The sequence below is a fragment of the Leucopleurus acutus genome, assembly GCF_964270905.1.
Source record: "Leucopleurus acutus genome assembly, chromosome: 16".
Lineage (NCBI taxonomy): Eukaryota > Metazoa > Chordata > Mammalia > Artiodactyla > Delphinidae > Leucopleurus > Leucopleurus acutus.
In genome coordinates this window covers 6960617-6983548 of record NC_139158.1, presented here as the reverse complement: position 1 = coordinate 6983548, position 22932 = coordinate 6960617, and the positions used below count along the sequence as shown (strand labels likewise).

At 56.5% G+C, this 22932-nt stretch overlaps 3 protein-coding genes across 4 annotated transcripts; all 3 read right to left on the bottom strand.

Annotated features, from left to right (window-relative positions):
* Positions 1-3303: 3303 nt before the first annotated feature.
* Positions 3304-6392, bottom strand: MOSPD3 (motile sperm domain containing 3). 2 transcript variants are annotated; one of them, XM_082858025.1, is made up of 6 exons: positions 6306-6392; positions 5555-5809; positions 5279-5354; positions 4822-5051; positions 3609-3773; positions 3304-3492 (listed from the first exon to the last, which is right to left on the bottom strand). In XM_082858025.1, exons 2-6 carry the CDS (start codon positions 5757-5759, stop codon positions 3461-3463), a joined length of 708 nt encoding a protein of 235 aa, XP_082714151.1. In that variant the 5' UTR covers positions 5760-5809; positions 6306-6392; the 3' UTR covers positions 3304-3460. The 2 variants fall into 2 exon arrangements, with proteins under 2 accessions (XP_082714151.1, XP_082714152.1); XM_082858026.1 differs by lacking the exon at positions 6306-6392 and having other exon boundaries at positions 5555-5826.
* Positions 6393-7861: 1469 nt separating this feature from the next.
* PCOLCE (procollagen C-endopeptidase enhancer) lies at positions 7862-12982 on the bottom strand. The gene is made up of 9 exons (XM_082857178.1): positions 12877-12982; positions 11922-12030; positions 11229-11487; positions 10167-10291; positions 9480-9616; positions 8909-9135; positions 8567-8644; positions 8262-8432; positions 7862-8117 (listed from the first exon to the last, which is right to left on the bottom strand). Exons 1-9 carry the CDS (start codon positions 12972-12974, stop codon positions 7954-7956), a joined length of 1368 nt encoding a protein of 455 aa, XP_082713304.1. The 5' UTR covers positions 12975-12982; the 3' UTR covers positions 7862-7953.
* A 1269-nt stretch (positions 12983-14251) lies between these two features.
* On the bottom strand, positions 14252-22810 carry FBXO24 (F-box protein 24; the record flags this gene model as incomplete). Its single annotated transcript, XM_082856317.1, has 10 exons — positions 14252-14617; positions 14946-15116; positions 17165-17296; positions 17562-17683; positions 17950-18108; positions 18540-18774; positions 19013-19242; positions 20194-20377; positions 20475-20573; positions 22772-22810. The coding sequence occupies 10 exons, from the start codon at positions 22808-22810 to the stop codon at positions 14252-14254; spliced, it is 1737 nt and encodes a 578-aa protein (XP_082712443.1).
* Between the last annotated feature and the right edge of the window lie 122 nt (positions 22811-22932).

Here is a 22932-nt window from a genome sequence, read left to right as displayed (position 1 = left end):
TAAAGTTCTGGACAAAGATGTCCACATCCTAATACCCAGAATCTGTGAATGAATGTTACCTTACACGACAAAAAGGGCTTTGCAGAGGTGATTAAGTCAGGGATCTTGAGATGGGGAGTGTTTGGGGCTGAATTGTTTCCCCCCAAGTTCATATGTTGAAACCCTAACCTCTAGTACCTCAGAATGTGTTTGTGTTTGGAGATAGGGCCTCTAAAAAGGTGATTAAAGGACTTCCCTGGTGGCTCAGCGGCTGCCGATGCAGGGGACACGGGTTCAAGCCCTGGTCCAGGAAGATCCCACGTGCTGCGGAGCAACTAAGCCTGTGTGCCACAACTACTTAGCCTGTGCTCTAGAGCCTGCAAGCCACAACTACTGAGCCCACGCACCACAACTACTGAAGCCCTTGTGCTCTAGGGCCTGCGTGCCACAACTGCTGAGCCCGCATGCTGCAACTACTGAAGCCTGCACGCCTAGAGCCTGTGCTCCGCAGCAAGAGAAGCCACCGCAATGAGAAGCCCACGCTCCGCAACGAAGAGTAGCCCCCGCTTGCCGCAACTAGAGAAAGCCCACGCGCAGCAACAAAGACCCAACGCAGCCAAAATTAAAAAAAAGAAGTGATTAAGTTAAAATGAGGCCATCAGAATGGGCCTAATCCAATCTGACTGACCTCCTTATAAGAAGAGGAAATTGGATGCACAGAGAGACACCAAGGATGTGCGTGCACAGGAGAAAGACCATGTGAGGACAGTGAGAAGGGTGCCACCTGCAAGTCAAGGAGAGTGGCTTCAGGATAAACCAAACCTGTCGGCGGCTTGTCTTGGACACTAGCCTCCAGAACTGTGATCAAATTAATTTCTGTTTTTTGTTTTTACCGTACGCGGGCCTCTCGCTGTTGTGGCCTCTCCCACAACACAGGCTCTGGACGCACAGGCTCAGCGGCCATGGCTCATGGGCCCAGCCGCTCCACGGCATGTGGGATCTTCCCGGAACGGAGCACGAACCCGTGTCCCCTGCATCGGCAGGCGGACTCTTAACCACTGTGCCACCAGGGAAGCCCTAATTTCTGTTTTTTAAGCCACCAAGTCTGTGGCAGCCTTAGCAAAGTGACACAGGGTGATTATGCTGGGGGTGGGGGTGGGGGACGTAATCACCAGGGTCCTTATTTTTATTATTTATTTATTTATTTTGGGCTGCGTTTGGTCTTCGTTGCTGCGCACAGGCTTCCTCTAGTTGCGGCGAGCAGGGGCTACTTTTCGTTGCGGTGCGCGGGCTCCTCATTGCGGTGGCTTCTCTTTGTTGTGGAGCACGGGCTCTAGGCGCATGGGCTCCAGTAGTTGTGGCGCGTGGGCTCAGTTGTTGTGGCGCACGGGCTTACTTGCTCCACAGCATGTGAGATCTTCCCGGACCAGGGCTCGAACCCGTGTCCACTGCATTGGCAGGCGGATGCTTAACCACTGCGCCACCAGGGAAGTCCTCAGGGTCCTTATTAAAGGAGGCAGGAGGATCAGAGATAGAGAAAGGAGATGTGACAACAGAAGCAAAAGGTCAGAGTCAGAGATTTGAAGATGCTACACTCCTGGCTTTTTTTTTTTTTTTTTTTAGTGACTTAAAACAGTGATCATTTGTTATTTCCACTCTTTGGCTTTAAAGATGGAGGAAGGGGTCACCACCCAAGGAGTGCAGATGGCCTCTAGAAACTCGAAAAGTCAAGGGAACATCCTCCCCAGGTGCCTCCCGAAGGAACCAGCCCTGCTGACACCTTGATTTCATCCCCAGAAGACTCATTTTGGAGTTCGGACCCCCAAAACCATAAGAGAATTAATTTATGTTGTTTTAAGCCACTAGTTTTTGATAACCTGTTATAGCAGCCACAGGAAACTAACACCCACCCACTCCAATTACTGCCAGCTCAGTATTGTTTTCTAAGAAATTTACTTAAAATAATGTCTGTGGGGCTTCCCTGGTGGCGCAGTGGTTGAGAGTCTGCTCCCGATGCAGGGGACACGGGTTCGTGCCCCGGTCCGGGAAGATCCCACATGCCGCGGAGCGGCTGGGCCCCGTGAGCCATGGCCGCTGAGCCTGCGCGTCCGGAGCCCGTGCTCCGCAACGGGAGAGGCCACGGCAGTGAGAGGCCCGCGTACCGAAAAAAAAAAAAAATTGTCTGTGACCCAAGCCCCTCCCACCCCTATAGCTGCCCTTCATAGCTTTGTCTCAGAAAGCCTCCTGATCCCGCTGGCAGCAAGGCCGTTTCCCAGCAGATATCCACAAGATCATTAATGTGCGATACTTCAGATGCCTTTTGGGGTCCTGGGCACAGACAGCCCAGTGTGGATGGTTTTGTGAGGGGTTTGCTGGACCGCGGGGAGAGTCCTCACATCCTAGACACAGGCTGCCATTCTCTGCACAGGATCAGGCTCACATGTCACCGGGGCCAGTTCTGGGTGTGGGAAGGGCAAGGTCCCCAGGGCAGAGGGGCAGCTAGCTCCCAAGGCCCCCAAAGTAAAGCTGGAACAACTGATAACCTTCCAGCAGCATAACAGACTGAGTCTGTCTTAATGTTATCTTGCTAATTCTTGTTCCCAATCAACAAACTTCCAGTGTCTTTGGCTTCCCTTCTTCCTTTCCTCCCCTCTCGCCTTACATCTGAAGGAGGGCTGGAAGCCTGCCTTTCAAGGAGCCCATTCTTTTCCTTTGCCCTAACTTCTCCTGCCTGGTTAGGCTGAGGTTATGGCAGGCAGTGCCATCTGTCCCCATCTTGTCAGAGACCTTGGTGTTTCTGACCCACAGGGGTTGAGGTCAAAGGAAGAGACAAAAGCAGGTAAAGGGACAGAAAGGCAGAAGAGGATTCTGGGGGTGGGGGTGGGGGGGAAGCCCCCAGGCAACCCTGGCAAGAGGCTCTGATGGCTCGAGATGGCGGGACCTGAGTTCTCTAGCAGGTGGGAGTAGGTGGTATCGGGATTTGTTTCTTTTCAGTTTAAGGCATGTTGGCTTAGGGGCAGGATCCTATCCCTAGGATAGGGCTAAGGGGGATCTTAAGAATCAACTTTCCCAATTCCCTCATTTTAGAGGCAGAAACTGAAGCTCAGAGAAATTCAATGACTTGCTCAAGGTCACACAGTTTTTTTCAGTGCAGCACCAAGCCTAAGACTCTGACCTTCCAAATCCTCGCTGGGTCTCTTCGCTCCCCGATGTTCGAGGTCCCCTGGGAGTAGGAGGAGCTGGAGGAGAGAAGTGGGAAGAAAGGGGCATGTTCCTTACATTTCTCAGTTCAATTTTACAAATTTATTTTATTCAGCTTGGAAAATGAATACAAACCCCTGGGTTTTGGGGGGAAGGGGACGGGCAGGAAGAAGGAAGTAGGAGTTGAGGCAAGGTTATGAGCATCACAGTGAATGTCTCACGTCCACGTCCAGGTCCACGTCCCTGCCTGGGGAGGGGGCGTGGAGGTTGAGCAGGGAGCTCAGGTCCGGAGGAACACCATGGTCAGGAGGCCTGGAGCGGGGAGGAAGAGCAAGGTCCTTTGTGTAGCCCGCCGGCTCTGTACGCCCTCTTTCCAGCCCCCGCTCTCCTCTCTCTGGGCCCGGATCCCCTACCACCACCGTGCTCACCCAAGACGTAGGCTGCCACCAACTTCTGTCCCAGGGAGACGTGAAGGATTTGGGGCAGCTGGCTGCCAAGTTCATCCTGGAGCGGCAGCAGCAGGAAGGCCACAGAGACTGTGCCCATCAGCAAGAAGAGGAGGAAGGAGCTGGTGGCCAGGTGCGGGAGGGGGTCTGGGAAACAAGGCCCATCAGGATCTCTAGCCTCCACTCCTGCCCAGCCCAACGCCCTTCAGGGAGGAGGCTGAAGATGGAAGGTGTACCCACTTTCTGTTGGACATTGGAAGTATTCTCTCCTCCCTGGAGCCTTCGTTCCCAAAGCCTCAGGAAACCCTCTCCCCTCTGGTCCCTCATTATTCGTTTTATCTCCTCAACTCTGCCTTGATTACAGGCTCCTGTGTATCTGTGTGCCAGGCAGGGACCTCTGTCTCCCACAACTTGGCACATAATTGCTCAACCTGGTTTCTTATTATTTATTTATTTATTATAAATTTATTTATTTATTTTTCGCTGCGTCAGGTCTTTGTTGCTGCGTGAGGGAGTTCTCTAGTTGCGGTGAGTGGGGGCTACTCATTGCGGTGGCTTCTCTTGTTGTGAAGCACGGACTCTAGGTGCGCGCGCTTCAGTAGTTGTGGCACGTGGGCTCAGTAGCTGTGGTTCCGGGCTCTAGAGCACAGGCTCAGTAGTTGTGGCGCACAGGCTTAGTTGCTCCGTGGCGTGTGGGAATCTCCCCAGATAAGGGATCGAACCCGTGGCCCCTGCATTGGTAGGCGGATTCTCAACCACTGCCACCAGGGAAGCCCCTGGTTTCTTACTGAACTGAACTGAGCTGACACATGATGGGAAGTACTGAAGTCAGAGCTAAAGGAAGAATTTTTCTCTTTAAGTGGAGGCCAGAAACCAAGGAAACTGCAAAGTCTGCTTTTTCCCTAACCTGATATAAAATCTCTATTTCTAGAAATGTTTCCACCAAAAAGCAGAAAACTGAAACGGAAGGGAATTCCCTGGCGGTCCAGTGGTTAGGACTCCACTCTTTCACTGCCAGGACCCTGGATTTGATCCCTGGTTGGGGAACTAAGATCCCGCAAGCCACCAGGCACAGCCAAAAGGAAAAAAAAGGACTGAACCGGAAGACCTCTTCAACTCCAACTGAGCTCATCTCTAGGGTCATGCTAGGTCCTTCCTCCTTACAGAACTCAAGAATTCCCATCCCTAAACTCACTCTCTGGGAAGTGCTGAGCCGTGGGTGGTGCTGTCCAGGAAGGAGGCTCTGGGTGCGGCGTTGGGTCAGGCTGTCCCTGAAGCTCAAGGGGGTACGCTGGGGCCCTCAGAACCGAGGTGATGTCCTTGCGCCCCACCACTCGGCCGTCTGTTCCCTCCTCAGACAGCTCAATGCGGAAGCGGTCCTGGACGTCATAGTGGCTGGGATTGGGGGCCACGTGGCGAATCACACTGGTCCCAAGAAAGGAGAGCGGCCCATTGAAGGGCAGTGAGAGGCAGTGATCCAAGAGGATCCAGGCCCCACCCTCCCAGGAAACTTTCCCTTAGGGACACAGACAGAGGGTGGGGTAAACAGGTGGAAGAGGACCTGGTCTGAGGCTTAAGCCACGGCACAGTAAATCAGAGAAAGGTGGCAGCGACCCCTGGCTTCCATCAGCCTCCCCACCCTCTCAACTCACATGTCAATGCAGGACTGAGGCTTCACATATCCTTCCGCGTCAAACACTGTGTATTTGGCAGGTGCTGTGCACAGCACTGAGGGGAAAAGGCACACAGACAGAGACCGACTATTGCCTCAGACAACCTGCACAAGCCCCGCCCATGGAGTCCCCCCTGCCTTCTACCCCAGGGCTGGACATCCGACCGTACTCATCTGACTGCTCCAGCCCACCCAGCTCCCCAGTGTTCTACCGCCAGCCCCCAGATCCCTAGCACGAAGCGCCCATCCCCGTCACCTCGGAAGCGAAGCGCTGCTCCCGTGGGGTTATAGAGGGTCAGCAGCTGCCGAGATCCACTCCGCTGGTCCGCCCTGAATACTAGATCCGGGGGAAAGACGAGGACCGGGACAACAGGTCCCGAGGGAGGAGGGGCGCCCCGGGACCCCCGCCCAGGAGCCCCCGGACCCACCAGCTCCTGGTCCTGGGGCGCCCCACGGCGCATGCAAGCTCTGGGCGGTGGAACATCCGAGGGCAGAGCTCAGGGGACAGGGCCTGGAGTATAAAGCCGAGGGGCGAGAGGGGCGAAAGGGAACGGGAGGAGATCGTAGGGCAGGGCCTGGACTGATGCCGCCGCCGCCTCGGAATCCCCCTAGATGAGGGCCCCGCAGGCCAGGCCCAGGCCCCCCAAACCCTTCCTCTCCACAGCTGTGCCTCAGATCCCTTTAGGCCCCGCCCCCAAGCCCTACCTCGAGGGTCACGCCCACCCCGTAAACCCAGCCCCTCCCGGCTCCCAGCCCTGGCCCTAGTCTTCAGCCCCAGTTCCCGATCTCCATAAGCCCCGCCCCTCCCCGCCCCTTCCGGGCCTCCCAGGGCACCCGCCCCTCTCTTCGGCCCAATTCCGCTGGCCTCCGCGCCCTCTTCCGGAGTTGCCCTTTCCGTCTCCTGCTCTCCCGAGACCTGTATCTGTGCCTCCGATCCCCCCCTGAGTTCGGGCCCGCGCTTCTTCGGGCTTCCGCCTCCGAACGGCCGCTCACGCTATGAAGCTCACCTCTGGTCACAGCACCTGCCAATCAACCTGTGGCCGGACCAGGGCTGCCATCTTCCCGGCAGACCGTTTCTGCTCTTCCGCCGTACGACCTCTGTCATTGGCCAGGGCGGCCTCGTTTCAGCTCTAAGTATACACCGATTGGTGCACCTAAAGAGGTGATTGGCTTGATCCCAGTGACGTAAAACTTTACGAGCGTCTCTGGCTAGAACGCTAATTCTGGAATAAGTCGGGCGGCGAGGTCGGGGGGAGGGGCCCGGGTGAGGATGGGAGTCAGGCTTTGTTCCTTCCTCCCCACTCTGAGGCCGTCCAAATCACTAGAATCACATCCCACAAGGGAGCCCTCTTTCTCCACTTCAGTCCCAGGTTCTCCTAGACGCTTCCAAAGCAACGAAAGCCGTTTTCTGTAGTACGAGTTGGCGGTTGCTCCCAGTTGGACTTGGTTCGTAGCCCAGGGCACTTCTCTTGATTCCTTCCTGCACGGAACTCATATTTGAAATCACTCATATTTGCAGAGGGAATTAGTATTCAGAATCTTCAGCTCCCCTTACAGACGAGGAAACAGCCTCGACAAGGTGAGGAATCTCACGCATTTGGTTAGCAGCGGAGCAAAACAAAGTTACCCGAAAGCCTTCTCTAAGCACCCTATCAAATGTAGAATCTCCCTTCGCCTGTCCTCTTATCATACTTTTGTTTTCTTCAGAGCACTCCTAGAGCTACTTGACATCATGTTTATTTTAGTTTATCTCTGCTCTGGTAGAATTTACTCTCCTGTCCACAAGAGCAGCGACTTTGTTTTGTTGTATTTTCAGCACCGAAAACAGTGCCTGCCATTTGGAATGCACAAATGAATGGGTGACTAGGATGAACTGAGCTGAGATCTCACTGAAGTTAGGAAGTGAGCCAGGAGATGTCTGTGGAAGAGAATTCCGGATAGAGGGAACAGCAAAGGCAAAGCCCGGAAGCAGGTGTGTACTAGAAATGGCCAAGGAGCCAGTGTGATGGAAGAGATTGTAAGGGAGACAATATTCAGAGATGAGATGAGGTGGGAGGGAGGACACAGATCACCTAGAGCCTTAGAACCCACAGTAGGACTTTGGATTTTATGCTGAGACTGATGGGAAACTATGGAAGAGTTGTTTTAATTCCTTTTTTTTTTTTTCCTTTTTGGCTGCCCCAGGCAGCTTGCAGGATCTTAGTTCCCCAACCAGGGATTGAACCCCAGCCTTCAGCAGGGAAAGTGCTGGACTGCCAGGGAATTCCCTTAATTTCTTTTTTTTAAAACAGCTTTATTGAGATATCTTTGACATATAAAAATTGTATATATTTAAGGTGTACAACTTGGTGTTTTGATATCTGTAGACATTGTGAAAAGATCAGCACAAGTTAATTTACATATCCATCACCTCCACGTAGTGAGCATTTTCTGTGTGTGTTGAGCATACGGGAGAATTTTGAGCAAAGGGGTGACAAGATTTGACTTACATTCTTCTGTATAGTAACTGTTGAGTTTAATGAATGAATGAAAACAAACCCCCAGAGGAGCACCAAAACCATACAAATGGACATGTGACCCCTTCCTCAAGTCTAGAAACATTTATTTGGATAAGAAAGGGGTCCCTAGGGCCAGGGTCCGGAGGCTGGCCTGGGCTCAGGCTTGGGATCCAGCAGCCTGAGCAGGCTTGGAAGGGCACCTCTTGCTGAGGTTGGTGAGGATCTGGTGCTGGGTGGGCCGGTAGAGAACCACGAAGCTCTCTGGAGGAAGGATCGGACCTCTGTTTTCTTCCACCTGGCCCATCAGCAGATAACTGATTCCTAGGGAAGAGGAGGAAGGGATTGAGAGTTTGTGTAACTGAGACCTTATAGATGTACCCCCTCTTCCCAGTCCTTCAGATTCTACTGCCTCCATCATTTTCATGAGGCTAAGTCCCCCTCTACATTTTCCCACATCTCCGTTACCTTTCTTCATGGGGGGGCACTGCTTGCAGGGCACATAGAACTTCAGGGAGGTGTCAGTGGGGGGAGAGGGCAGGTCCAGGCCTCCGGTTTTGTAAACACCAGTGAGACTGACAGTGACTGTGAGGCCCTCCCCTGGGCCCCGAACCATGGACTTCATCATTCCCGTCACCACTGTGGGAGAGAGAGGGAGAGGTGAGGAGACAGGAGGCCAGGGCAGGGCTGGAACCAGAAGGAGGGGGGCTTTGGGGACAGGAGGGGAGGTTAGAGGAGCAGGAAGGGCAGAGCTGGGGCATGGGGCTGCTTACCCAGGTCGCTGTTACAGAAGTGGCTCTGCAAGGTGCCTGCCCGCCGGCACTGTTTTGGGCAGGAGACACTGGGTGCATCTGGTGGGGGGTGGGGAAGGGGGGCACTGTTTGTGGAGGGTAACCTACCCAGGAGGTAGGAAGGACCACTTTCCCCACAAAAGCCTCATTGCTTTGAACTTGTTCAGAGCTCTATCCAGCTTCGTGTCCCAGCACCCAGTACCAGCCATTAGCATGGAGGCGGCACCCGTGGGTGCTGTATTGAATGAATGAATGAGCGCAGGAAGGAACTCGGATACAACTCCCTCCAGCCTGCGGCCGCTTCCTCTGCCTTCCCAGACTCACCGGGGCCCACCGGAGTTGCCTCTGCCTTAGGCGCGGCCTTCGGTTTCTCCTCAGGTGGGACTTCGGGCTTGACTTTGGGCCCGACTCCGGGCTTGGGGCCCGGGCCTGGCCCTCCTTCGGTGGCGCCCCGCGGCAGGGTCCTGTAGGAGGCCGAGAAGCCGTCGGCCGTGACGCTGAGGTCCGAGACGAACTGGACGAGGAGCTCGTTCCCTTCGGAGGAGATGGTACTGCGGGCGCGGGGCATTGGGGGAGGTGTCAGGTGGGCAGCGCATCCTGCCCCCTACCCAGGCCGGCGGCCTTTTCACCTCTGCCCCTCGGTTGTCTGCGTTAGCTTCCCGATTTCGCAAGCCCCTCTCGCCTCTCCATCCACGGACCCCAGGCCTGGCGTCAAGCCTCGTCTTCTGCCAGGGCCGCTACCCGCTCCGCCCACCCGTTTGGGGCCGGCAGGTTCGCCTCCTGCGGCTTCAGCTCAGCCCCGCCCCTCCCACCAGCAGCGCTGTCCCCCCACTCCCGCACCAGGCGCGGCGGAGACTCCCGGACGCCGTCACCCACCCAGGTGCCGCCCCCTCACCCCGGGGCTGTGTCGCCGCAGAACTTCCCCAGCCGCTTGGCGTCGTCGCTCACGGCGCCGTTGAACACGCTGACCGAATCGTAGCGGCAGTAGGAGTCGGGCTCCAGGTCAAACTTCCCGAAGGTCAGTGAGATCACCTGGCGGCGGGGCAGAGGTGGAGGCTGCGCGGTGGGACCCCGGCCAGCCGAGGGAGCGGAGCTCTCACCTCTCACCTCCTCCGCCCGGCCGCCGCCTCCGGGACGCTCGCCGCGGCCTCCTCGCTCACCTCCCGCGTGCCCTCCAGCCCCCCTCTTAATGCATTCACACCACAGCTCGGAGGAACACACACATCCACGGGGGCCCTGCAGTGGCCTCGGTCGCCGTAGTCCGCAAGGTCAAGTCCTGGCTCATTCTCAAGGAACAGACCCAGAATCCACCTCCACCACCACTACACACACACCCACACCCCCCCCACACACGCACAAATCAGTTTATATATCAGCATCGGGTACCTCGCTCTCGTAAGGTTCGTCACAGTCGTAATTTGACATTTTTTGTTTGGGTGCAAGCAGGTCTGGGTCTGTTTTTGCTGCCCACCATGCAAGCTCAGTGCTCGGGACATTGTAGATGTTCAATAAATCTTTGCAGGCTGCATACTGGAGGACGCCGCCTGGGTCCCCGAGGGCAGCCCGGGCAGGGGGTCAGTACCTGGTCCGGGGGCGCGATGATGTGCCAGGAACAGCTGATGCCCGGGGGGTAATCGGACTCGGGCCAGTTGGGCGTGGTCAGGGTTCCCTGGGCCTTCTCCAGCCGCCCCCCGCAAAATTGGTGCTCTGGGGAGGGGAGAGAGGAGTGGGGGTGGGGGGCGGTGGAGACCCTCGGTCAGCTGGAGGAGAACTCTAGGCTGGGAGCCCGTGCAGAAAGCTCAGATGTCTGGGTCTCGGGATGATGGGGCGAGAAGAGAGGAAGGAAGAAGGGGGGTAGGTTAGCAGAGATGGGGCTCGGAGGAGCGGGGCTCCGGGAGGTCTTGGACCGCGGGGGGGTAAGTCTTGGACCGCCGGGCACCCAGGCGGGCGGTGGCAGGGGGAGGAGGAATTGACTGGACACGCTCCCTTCTTGCCCCTCCCCCTGACCCGAGGCCACATCGCGAAGCCACATCGGGAAGCCACATCGCGAGGCCACATCGCTCCTCTTCCCCTGGAAGATCCCATCTCCCCGGCCCGGCAGAAAAGTCCCCGTCGCAGCTGGAGAGTCCCCATGTTGTGAGGGTGCCCTCAAATTGGGGCACAGCCCCGAGGCTCCTTTGGGGAGGTCCCTCCTTAAACATTTTAGGGGAGACTTCTGCCGCCAGGAGGAGGTGATGGGACCGCAATCGGGAGCCCCCGGGCTGGGTGTAGGGGGCTCCGGGTCGGGGGAACCTAGTCCCCCAGCCCGGGGGTGCCCCCTCGCGCCCGTCTGAGGGAGCCCGATTGCGGACGGGGGCGGGCAGTTACTCACCGTCCCAGTAACCCCAGGCCGCCCATTCCACCCGCGGGTCGGTGACCCATTTCCGCCTCGCGCCTGGGCGGGGGCCTGGAAGAGGGGGGGGTGGGAGCGGGAAGGAGGGGAGAGAAGACGGGGAGGAGGGACTGAAGGGGCGGTTAGTGAGGAAAAAGGGTAAGGGAGATAATGGGGGTCCCAGGCTCTTGGGGTGGAGGTTAAGGCTGGGGTGGGGCCTGCGCCGGGGGCGGGGCCAGGAGAGGGGGACAGCGGAGGTGAGGGAGGTCTCACCAGTGCCTGAGGTGGCCCGCCCGCTGTACCAGAGCAGGAAGCCTCGTCCTCCCGTGCCCTCGTCCGATGTCATCCTCAGGGTCACCTGGTTGCCGGGGGCGACTAAGGGCGCTGGCCGGAAGGTCCCGCAGAAGCGTCCGAGCCGCTGGCCTGAGGTTCCAGCCCCGGCAAAGACCTCCAGAGCGTCATAACGGCAGGATGGGTGCAGCTCCAGGTCAAAGACTCGGAAGGAGAGGGACACAGTCTGGCCCTCAGGGACCTGATGGTGGGGACAGGGTCGGGGACCTGCAAAGTCAGGCCGGACACAACCAGGCAGAGGGGACTCTTTTTCCCCAAGCATTTCCTACAGAAACTGGGCCTGAAGCAGAGGGGACCCCATCAGGGTGCAGAGCAGAGGGCTTGTGGCTTGTGCAGGGGACAAGACCTGAGGTCTGTGGAGAGACCAGAGGGGATGGGGATGAAGGTGGGAATGGAGAAGCAGGCTCTGAGTTAAGGTGTGAGGATGCTTGCCACGTGTTACTGTGGGCACTGATGCTGTCAGTGACCAGAGGGGAGGGGGCTGGGACTTCCCCAGGGAAAAGCGGCGGTGCTTGCCAGGAGGGGGGTTCCCTTAGCAGTCTGGCCTCTGGCTGCCTGGACCCAGGCCTCGGGGAGACTTGGACAAGGGGACGGCGGCCAAAGGGGCCTTCTCACCGTTATCGTCCAGACGCACTCCTTATTGGCGGGGTAGAGGTTAGGGAAACCCTCGCTTGCCAGGTAACCCGACTCCCCAGTCACATCCCCTCCACACAGGAACACAGGTCTGCAGAACAGAAGAGAGGTCAGGCCTGAGTGGGGGAGTAGTGCAGGGACTGGGGTAGGGCAATGAGCATGGGGGCGCCAAGAAGGGCAGCCAGCGGGATGAGGAAGGGAGGCCCAAAGGATTCGAGGCGGCCTCAGCCAGCGGGGCTGGGACTGGGGTGGGAAATACTCCAGCAGGGAATCAGGAAAAAGTGGGACCAGCAACTTGGCTGTCCCTCCAGCCCCTCAGAGTTCCCACCCCCACCCCAGCAGGAATTCCCGGAATCCTCCTCGGCCCCCCTCCATCATTCTCCCCCCTCGCCCTGCCTGGCAGTCAGGGCCTGGAGCGGCCTAACTACTTCCAGATGTGGACACAGCCTCGAGGTGGGGGGGTGAGGGGGCGGGGAGATGAGGGAGAAGCAGCAGCCAGGGCCTTGCGCTCCCAACCTTTGCCCTGCTCCGGCTCCAGCTAACTACTGCGGTGACTGACTCCCACGTCTCCCACTTGCAGCCCCCTCTCCCCCCCACAGTCTCTGATTCCCTCCTGGAATCCAGATGTACAGCTACCAGGCAAGTTCAAGGTCTTGGTGCTCTCAGGTTCCATGGTGGGGCCAAGGGTCTGGATAGGTGGGGAGACTTAGAGGGCAGAGGACGGAGGGTGGAGGAGTGGGGAGCAGTGGTGACCGCAGGAGACAGTGGTCTTGCAGCAGGGAAGGAGGACTTGGGGGCCAGAGAAGGGTGAGGGCTGTGGGAGATCTGCGCGGGTGGTGTGTTAGCAAAAGAATCTACAAGCTCCACAGGCATAGCCCCCCAGGAATCAGGGATCTGAAGTTAACTCAAGCCATCTGGAAGGTGCCGAGAGACCTACCTGGTGTAGTTGGGGCTCTGGCCCTGGGAGAAAGGCAGCAGCAGAGCCCAGGCAGTGAGGAGGGGCCCCAAGAGGGAGGCTGTGGTAGTAGGCAGCATGGCCCGAGGGAGAGGCACTGGGGTCCTCAAGACAGAGGCAGCAGCTGAGTGTAGCAGCAGCAGCAGCGGCAGCGGCAACAGCAGCAGCGGGGATAATCAGTGCCAGATGAGGCAGCCTTGGGCGTGTGGGCGTGGGGACTGGCCAGTGGGGCGGGCGGCGGGGAAGGCGGGACAGGGAGAGAAGAGCCGGGACAGTGGCGATTCCAGGGGCCTCTCTAGGTCCAGGACACATAAATACTGGCCCAGTGTGGGAGCGGGGGTGGAGCAACGAAGGGCAGAGGGAGCATCAGCCTCTCAGCATAACCCAGGCAGTCCAGTAACGGCATCTGCAAGCCCACTCTGTCCAGTGCCCGAGCATCCTTCCAACACAGCCTCGGGTCCTTCCTGAGGACTCTCCAGCCCACCTGTGATCCTCCCCATTCCTGCTTCCTCAGCACCCAGAGGAAGTCCTTCCCTGGACTCCCAACCTCTAATCACTTACCCACTTCCTGACCACCCCCTGCTCCAGTTTATTTTCCACTTCAAATGTCTACTATCCTCTCCATACCCGGGCCAGACTAGGCCACGGAGGAAGAATTCTGCTCACCCATCTTCTCTCCCAAATATTTGGAGGTATGGGTGGGGGCAGGGAGGCATGCTCTGTGGGTAAAGGGAGCGTCTTCCTTATTGAGGAAGAGGAGGATGGAGTAGAAAGTAAGGGAAAGGACATGTGAGATCAGATCTGGAAGGGAAACAGGAGGAGGAGAGCCGGGGGTGGGGGTGGGGGGGTGGGTTGGCTTCATAGGGATGAAGGGAAATGGGTAGGAAGCATCCTGAACTCAGAGGAAGCGCCTTTCTCAGCCTGATGGACGGAGAATCCAAGTGACGGAACCAAGTAGGCATCAGGTCTGGGCGTTGGAGGGAAAAGGAAGCTGAAGGATCCAGGTGCTGTCAGCTCTGCAGCAACTGACAGCCTGAGCTGCGTCCACTCTGCCTGCCCACCCCTCCCCCCGCACCCCGCCCCACGTTCCTCCCAGGCCCCAGGGTTACAAACCGGGCCTCAATCAGCCTTTTATTCTATTTGTCCATCAAATCTTTTGTCCATGTCAGGTTGGGGGCCCCTCCTGGGCAGCTCCCTGAACATTTTACAAAACAGTCCCACCCTGACATGTCTAGCAGGCCCTAGCCCACTGCATCCCCCTCCCCACACGCAGCATTCATTGCTGTCATTCCACCTCTCCTTAGCCCCTGGCCCAGGGCCAGACCCTCCCTCCAGGGGTGAGACCAGGAGAGGGGGGTCAGCTGTCAGGGGTTGGGGGGCCTTGGCCAACCCCTCCAAAAGCCCTCTGCAGCATGTCCAGGGTCTCCCAGAAGAAATCCTCCTGTGTAGCCATCAAGGGCATCCAGCCCACGATCACCTTCGTCGTTTCCATGCATTCCTGCAATGTGGGGCAACTGTGGATCTGGCCGAGGTACGGCTCACAGGCCTGCGCTGCCACCCCCTCAGGGTCCTGGGCTGCTTCGGCCCCCAGGCTGGGCTTGGGGGTCCCCGCCACCCTGCTGGCTGGTAGGTCCCGGTAGGCGGGATGGTGCTCGATGTCATGGCCGGACAGCACGTAGAGGCACTCTCTGGTAGGACAGAGGGAGCTGGCATACAAAGGGACCTTGGAGGAGAGACAGAGGGGGAGTGGCTGAGTGGGGCCCCGGGAAGGGGTTCCCAGGAAGCCCCAGCCGTTGTGCTTGTCCTGCTCAGACCAGCCCTGAGCCAGCAAGTGAGCTGGCTGGCTGAGCCCCAAGGTTGTGTGAGGTCGGAGCAGGCCAGCAGGGGCAGCTCAGGGAGAGAGCCAGGAGCCATGGTACGTGGCAGGAAAGGGCGGTGGGTGATGCTGGAAGATGGGGTCCCTGGGTCCCTGTGGGAGCCCCAGCTACAGTCCTGTGGGCTCTACTGCTCTGGCCCTCCCTGGACGCCCGCTCCCTGGACCCTGCTCTGACCTTGATGTGGAGCTTAACGAAGGAGGCACTTCCCCTAGGCCAGCCTGGCAGGCGGCCTCTGGCCCCACATCCACAGCCCAGCAGCTCCTTGCTGAAGTCTGAGCGCTGGCTCAGCACCAGGGAGTGGTTGAGGCCACACCACAGGGCGACGGGACGCTGCAGATAACGTACCTGAGAACACAGGGCAGGGTGCCTAAGTGGGGAACACCAAGGCACCGTGGGGAGGGGCCGGGTTGGAGAAGGGTGACAGCTTCTCCTAGGGAAGCTAGGGGGAGGGAGGAGGTGGGCCCCAGAGTACCCTCCCCCTCCCCAACGAGGTCCGCCCTGCCGACTGCAGACTGGCAGCTATCACTCCTCCTTGGTTCTCCTACAGCCCCAGTCTGACCACAGGGGCGCTAGCACGGCTGTTGGTTCCTCCTCTCGGTTCCCTGGAAAACAGGCCTCTTGCCTGAGGCCAGGGCCTGCTATCTGCTCCCTGGTCTCATCCCCCAGGCCTGGGCCTGTCCAGTCTCTCATTCTGCCTTCCAGCCTCGGGGGAGGAAGAGCCTTCCTCCCTGTCCCTGTGTAGTTCCAGGTTAGGCCCCTGGAAGGGCCTGCCTCCCACTGCGTCCTTCCTTCCGTCTCTAGCATTTTCAGTCCGTCATATCTTTATCTTTCAAAATGGCCACTCCTTTGGAAAAACATTTCCACCTGATTTCTGCTGCTTCCTACCTCTGTCTTTTAGGCAGTAGGACTGGCTACGTGATCAGTCTGAAGTGGACCACGTTCTTGGTCTCACCACAGCCAGTGTCGCCTGAGACTCCCCACTCCCCACTACTATATGACTTCTCTCCAAAGGCACTGGACCTCCCAGCAGCCAAATCCCAGGGCCTCTCCTGCATGCTTGCTCCCGAGACTGTGAGCGCTTTACTTTTGCAGACATAGATAAGTAATTTCACAGCCATTACAGGAAAATTATAAAATACTGGCAAGCAAAAATTCCTTTAAAAATCACTGGAAGCCCCACCACCCACTATTAACATCTTGCTGGACACTCTTCCTCACTGTTGCCTCAGCAAATATATACACGCAAGTTGTATATTTTTAAACCAAGATGGGACTGTGCTGTGTAAACCATTTCACGAATTTTTTTTTTTTTTCACTGAAAAATATGGTATAGCCATCCTTCCATGTCAGGGAGCATATTCCTTCACTATCACTGTCACCACCCCCTCCTGGGTGAAACTTTCTGTGCCCGTGGCCTGTGAGACGTGGCATTTGAGGGTGTGTCTCTCTCTCAGAGACAACTCTTTCAGTCCCTCCACCCACAATCATGGCGACCACCCAGCTTTGCCCCTCTGCCTCTACTTTTGTCATTTCAACCTTGTTCCAACTTGGAATCCAGCTAGACATTTCTACTTTAGTGTTTTACTCTCACTGCAAAGAAAAAGCCTAAATTCACATTCTCTCCTCAAACCAGCATTCCTCGCCCACTGGCATGTTTACCATGTCTATTGCCAGAGCCACCTCTGTCCTACCCCACTGTCCTCATACCTAGTCAGTTTCCAGAGACTGTTCATTTTCTTTCACTACACCTCACGTCTCCATTCCTCTCTGTTCCCGCCGCCACTGTACCAGCCCCAGTCCCCTGTCTCAAATGCTGGTGTCATTCAGCAGCCTCCCGGTGGGCCTCTCACTGTGCCCTCTGGCCACGTGACCCGTTCTCCATCATCCAGGGGGTTGCCTTCTCCTGCTCCAGAACCTGCAACGGCTCTTTCCCAAATCGATACTTCTGTAGGCTCGCAAACACCTATACCACCTCGTAGCTACTGAGTTCCAAAACACACTCTGCTCTGGTCAGGCCGGGCCTTCCACCGTCCCAGGGATGTGCAAGCTTCGTCCCCATCCCCATTACATAGGATGCCTTTCCCTGTACCCACCCGAATCCTATCTAACCCACTAGGCCCTGCTTATATCTCACCTCTTGGAGTTACTTCGGCCCGCCCAGGTCTCCCTGCTTCACTAAACTCCTACTGCACTTGTAGCATGAGCCACACAGAATGCACCTCGTGGTGCCAACCCCGGGTGAGATACAGTAGCACAGGCGTTACAAACTGGTTGGCTTAACATCCTAGGGAGTAGAAAGTGGATTCTATGGAAAGTAGAGATGTGGAGAGATCCAGGGGTCAGGGAATTAGAGGAAGGGGGGCAAGATGAGAGTAGCTGGGAAGCAATCTCACCTGTGTGGGTTCCCCTCGGTCCATTTTGTCCCCGGTTCCCAGCTGCCCATATCTGTTACTTCCCTGCATAAAGATTCGGCCAAATTCATCCACCAGGCCAAGGTGATTGTAGCCAAGAGCACAGAATAGGACCTAGGAGGTAAGGTAGAAAGGAGAAGTGGGCCTTCAGTCGTCTCCAGGGGAACTCTGAGCTCCAGTATCTCACAACTGCTAACCTGCCACACACAGCTGATCGCTTTTGGTCTTGCCCTCTAGGTCACCCCTCTCCCTGGGTCCCTTGTCCCTCGCTGATCAATCATTTGATTCCTGCTCCTGTTTCAGACCTTCAGTACCTTGCGGGCCCCCTAAGGCCCCGCCCCCACTGGTCTGCCCCCAACCCCCCACCCCAGGATCCTACCTTGGCAGGCAGTGAGACCGGAAGCGGCATCTGCTGGTACGTGGGGTCAAAGGCTTCAAGGGTTCCAAAGAGATCACGATACACCCCTGGGGTATGCACCTCAAAATACACTCGCCCCTGGTCTGGGGGGTTTGGAGCCCTCAGCTCAGCAGCTCTGGGCACCCATTTCCTAGGGATCAGGCCCTACTTGGGATGAAAGATGTAAGATCTGGGGAGTCTCACACCCACTAGAAATGCACCAGCTATGATGTCTGGGAACTTAAACACCTCTTTTGACTAGGATGCTCTACGGGTACCCCACAGAGCTGGAGTAAGGATAAGGGAGGGTTCTGTATCTGGAAGGTCTGTCCAAGGCTGGGGTCTGGAGAAGAAGGGAGGTGGCTCTTACCCGTAATGTAGAGAGTACTTCCCTGGTTGGAAGCCATGCAGGCCACACACAGGTGAGGGAGGTCATGGGACACCTTCCTCAAGGTCAGCTGACCTGTATAGGAGTGTGGCTGGTCCAGCTGGGCTTCATTCACTACCAAAGAGTAGATCTTTCCTTCCTCTGGGGGAGGGGGCGGGGAGGCAGACAATTGTGTGGGGGAGGGGACCCTCCAATAACCACATTAACCTCCCAAGAGACTCCCTAAGCCATACAGCATGAGACATTTGCTGCCCTAGAGTGGGGCTGGAAGGAAAAGGGTAGAGATGAAATAAGGGGGCAGTGACCTCAAGTATCCCAGCCTCCAGCCTTCACCACCGAAAATCAACCAGGGGAGCTCTTCAGTGTGAGGGATGAGTGCAGAGAAAACCGAGCAGTTGGATTTGGCGGAATCCAATTTGAGTGTTGGGAAGAATGATGTCTGGGGGTTCAGGGCCCTGCCTAGCATTAAGAAGTTCAGAAGCAGGGAATTCCCTGGCGGTCCAAAGCTTCCACTGCAGGGGTCCTGAAGAAGCTGCAGGAAACAGTTTGCAAACCACTGCTCTAAGCCTCACCTGTGAGGAGCAGCAGGGTCCGCTGGGTCTCCAGACCAACCAGCACCATCTGTTTGAAGCTCATGGCGCGGTGGAAGGTGATCTTGAAGACCCGCTGCCCGCTGGACTGCAGGTAGACCTCGACACAGTCGCAGGACTGGCTGTGGGCTGTGTCCACCACTCCCGGCTGCTCCCGAGTGGCCAACACATAGAGGTATTTACGGTAAATTGTGTCACCTCTCGGGTCCGAGGCAAACTGTAGGAAAAGACAAAGGTGTCCGGGATCTCTAGCCTTGCAGTGGGATGAGGCTGGGGCAGCTGGATCCTGGGGTGGCAGATGAGATACTTGGGTCCAGGGCTGGGAAAGGCAAACTTGGTTTCCAGTTCCTGGTATCGGAGGGTGGCTGTCCTAAGGATGCCACCTCAGGACTGGTGTGGGCCCTGGGTTCCCGGAAAAGAGGTGGGGTCTCAGCTGCTGGGGTCCTGGTACTCACATCCTTGGCTCCGTGACACAACACAACATAGCAGCAGGCCCGCTTCTGGCCAAGGGTGGAGGAGACCAGGGCATTTTTCAGGAAGAAGATGGTCCCCATGTAATCAAGAATGAAGATGTGGTCCTTGGTGGGCAAGAAGCGGCGGTAGCCATGGGCCAGCACAGGGGCTACACTCTTGCTGAGACAGCGGCGGCGGCCCCCAAATGCCTGGAAATACAGGCCCTTCGTGTCTGCAGAAGGGAAGGAGAGGGAGGTTTAAGGGGTCGGGGAGGCACAAGGGAGATGAAACAGAGCTTGGGAAAGCTAGATTTCTCGATGGATGGGTGTTTAGCTCCTCTCCTTCCCCAGGCCTGGGGAAAGACCTCTTCCAAAGGGCACATGGAAAGCTCAGAAGATATCTGAAATTATGCCCCATGTCTGAACTAAAGTTCTCTGCCCCACCTCAGCCCAGGGCCACACACATGCTTCTAAGTGAGCACTTCTTTGGTCCAAACTTGCATCAGAGACATCAAAGGAAATATAAGAATGCATAGAAAAGCAGAAAGAGGTGTGAAAAGGAATGACTGGGAAAGGCCAGTAACCCTTCCACACCCCTAGCTCTGGATCTGCTATCTGCATCTCCTTTCATCTCCGTTGTGTGAGACGAAGTTATTGGATAGGGGCTCCCTGGGAAGGGAGGGGACTAGAGCATATTTCTCAACCTGGGGGTGATTTTTGTCCCTCGGGGGACATTGGCTGTCAGAACTGGGGGAGGTGCTACTGGCGTCTAGTGGGTAGAGGCCAGGGATGTTGCTAAACATCCTACCATGCAAAGGACAGCACCTGACCCCTGCAAAGAATTATTTGGCTCAAAGTTTTAATAGTGACAAGGTTGAAAAATCCTGGTTTAGAGGAGGGAAAACTCCAGGTTTTGGGAGAGGAGGATGTCTCAAGGTAAGATATGGAAGAGCTTGAATATGGTGGGCAACTTGGCAGGGATGCTAGGAATGGGGGCTCTGGGTGACAATGTCTGTCCGAGAGCAGCTTTAGAGACTTGGAGTAAGTCCTTGTTGGAGTATGTTTAAATCTAACAAGTTTCTTCCAGAGAAAGGGGCCCATTAGGCAATTTTATGGAGTAGGAGGGATCCCAGAATACGGTAGGACAGAAGCAGAGAGAACTAGAGGTTCCCGGGAAGGTGTACAGTTCAGAATCGCAGCTCTCTTCCAGGGCTGGACCCCAGAGCCCTGCTCTCGAAGTCGAGGACTGAGCCGGTGACAGATGCGTTTCCACACGCCCTCAGAGTCGCACACTTCGTGGAAGTAGTGGCAGGTCTGACCTAGAGAGACTACATCTCTGACTGGGAGGAATGAAATGATGTGCTCCACCTGTGGGGGCAGGAGGGGGAAAGCAGGGGTCATGGAGGCCCCTCAGCAGCCCCCAGTCCTTTATTCTCAGCACCAACCCGCCCCCCCAAGGACTCACCAGCTCTGGGGGGAACAACTGAATAGATATAGGGTTTCCTCTCCCCTTCTTCTCTTCACCCCCAGGCTCTGGGCCACATGAAGCGCAGCTCCGCTTCACCTACCCAAGGAGAAGGGGGTGCACAGGGGTTCCATGAGGGTCATGCCTCTTCCTTCTGTTAACTACTTATTAACCACTACCTTGGGGGCTCTGGGCTGTCAAATCCTCCCATCTTTCTCTCTAGGTCCGTGGGTTTACCCTTCCCTGTCTGCCTTGTTCCCTGTCCAACTTCTCCACATAACCCCTACCCTGATATCTGGCTGCCATCTTGCGGCCTTTGCTTCGCCCCCTGCCCCCTCACCCTGAGCCCCACCTCTGGTCTGCAGAGCCCGGTGACTTTTTGCAGCTTTCGTTTCTGGCTTCTCCTCACCATCCTGACTGCCCCCTCACTGCTCCTGCCCTCAAATCTCTGGGCCCCTTGGCCCCTTGTACTCAGCTCCCTGGCCTTTGTCCCTGCTGCCTTTCCCACACCATGCCCCCTGCCTGGGCTTGGGGAACCTCTGGGGCCGCTTTGCCTCCTAGGCCCCTCCCCTATGTAGTCCGGGTCAGACAAACCTCTCTGTGACCTCACCACCCAGCCACTGTGACCTATTTCCCCCAACCTTGCCCGGGATTTTCTCTCTTAGCTCCTTGGTTCTAGCCCAGTTCTAGCCACCCAGTGGCTCATGGGATATGCACAGGACAGGAGCAATAAAGTGTGAACTACTGGTAGACGAGGCCTTTACTTTCAGGGAGTAGTAGGAGGTTTTTCCACTTCATACCCTTTTAGCACTAAGTGTAGAGAGACACTGGTGAATTCTTCACATCTCCGCAGTCCAGAGCCTCCAGGGGATTTGTAGCTCAAGGATATAAACTAAAAAAAAAAAAAAAAAAGGTATAAACTCAGTTTGACAGGTGAGGGGGCAAGGTGACCCTGCTAATTAGACCATCTATCTCATGAAAGCAGGCATCACATGAAAGTGGGCACAGCTGAGCACAGACTCAGGCAAAACACATCCAAAAGCAGAGTGCTTTCCTGGGACAGTAACATGACTGCATGTATGAAGGGCAGCCTCTTAAGGTGGAAGAAAGGGATGGATTTACTCTGAAAGCTTAGGTTATCTCCCGAAGTCTAAGCTATTAACTTACTCTTACGGCGGGGGTGGGGTGGGGGGAGGGATGACATGGATGAGAAACAGCAGGAGCTGGGGCTGTGTCTGTCCACATAGGGGCAGAGGATCTACACCAATCCATCCAAAGGGTAGCTGGCTCTCCCATGAACTGAGGAATCCAGGCCTGGACAACCAGCCCTCAGCTGCATAGTATTACAGACCCATTTGTTTTCCGTGTTAGCTAAAAGACGGTCAACCATCCAATCAAACTCCCTTATTCAGAGGGACTAGTAAACAGCTCGTTTGGGACACGTAGGATGGAATTTTCATAATTCGATAAACGTTTCGGAATGTCAACGTGTGAGATGTGACTTATGGGAAAGAACCTTCAGCTATTTGTGGCTTGGCAACTATTAACCAATGAAGTGGATTATATTAGGTCCTATGCCACCTAACAGGATGCTAAGATCTCTCAGCAGACGGAGCGAATATCTGCAGCTTCCTCTTGTAACTGGGTCCCGTTGATCCACTCCATTTCACCTCGGGAGGCAAAGAAGAGGATACGAACAGAAAAAAAGTCCACCGCAAAAGCTGCTGCAGGGGGAAGCCTGGCTTCTAGTATGAGCTGTCAGTAACCTGCTGTTTGCTCTGGACAGTTCATCGACTTCCCTCCGCCTCAGTTTCCTCATTTGTAAAACGGAGGACTTCTTCTAGGTGGGGTGGTCCCTTCTAGACTAACCCCCCAGGTCTGATCATCACAATTCCTGCCCAGGCGCGCTCCTTTGGGCAGGGGTGTAGGCCGGGCGGTATTTTCGAGGCTTTCCCGGTCTCCCTTAACCTTCCCTCGAGGCGTTGAGCTGGGCCTTTCCAGCCCCTGGGAAGCCACAGGTCCGCCCGGACTCCGGAGATTGTCGCGGGGCCTCGGTCTCCGCAGCCAGGATGGCATCCAAGGTCCCTTCGGCTGCAACGACCCCCCCTGTACACTAGCCTCAGGCATCAGCTTGCCTCCCGCTCCCCCCATCCCTACGGTCACCCTGGCGCCCGCAAAGCTGGCTCGCTCCCTAACACGTCTAGCTCGCACACACTACTGCAATCCCTGCACTGCTTCCAGCCAGCCCAGCGTGCCGCACTCACATTCTTTACCTCAACCTCAAAGTTCTAGTTCACCCATCTCCTCCTGAGCGAAGGGACAGACTTCTCGCCCATGCTATTGGTAGGTAGAGCAGTCCCTCAGAGAAGAGGCCGGGCCAGGTTCCCTCTGGAGGGTCTAATTGGCCTTCTTTACAGTCACTCGGCTGTATCTGGCTTGCGATTGGTTTTCGTTGGAA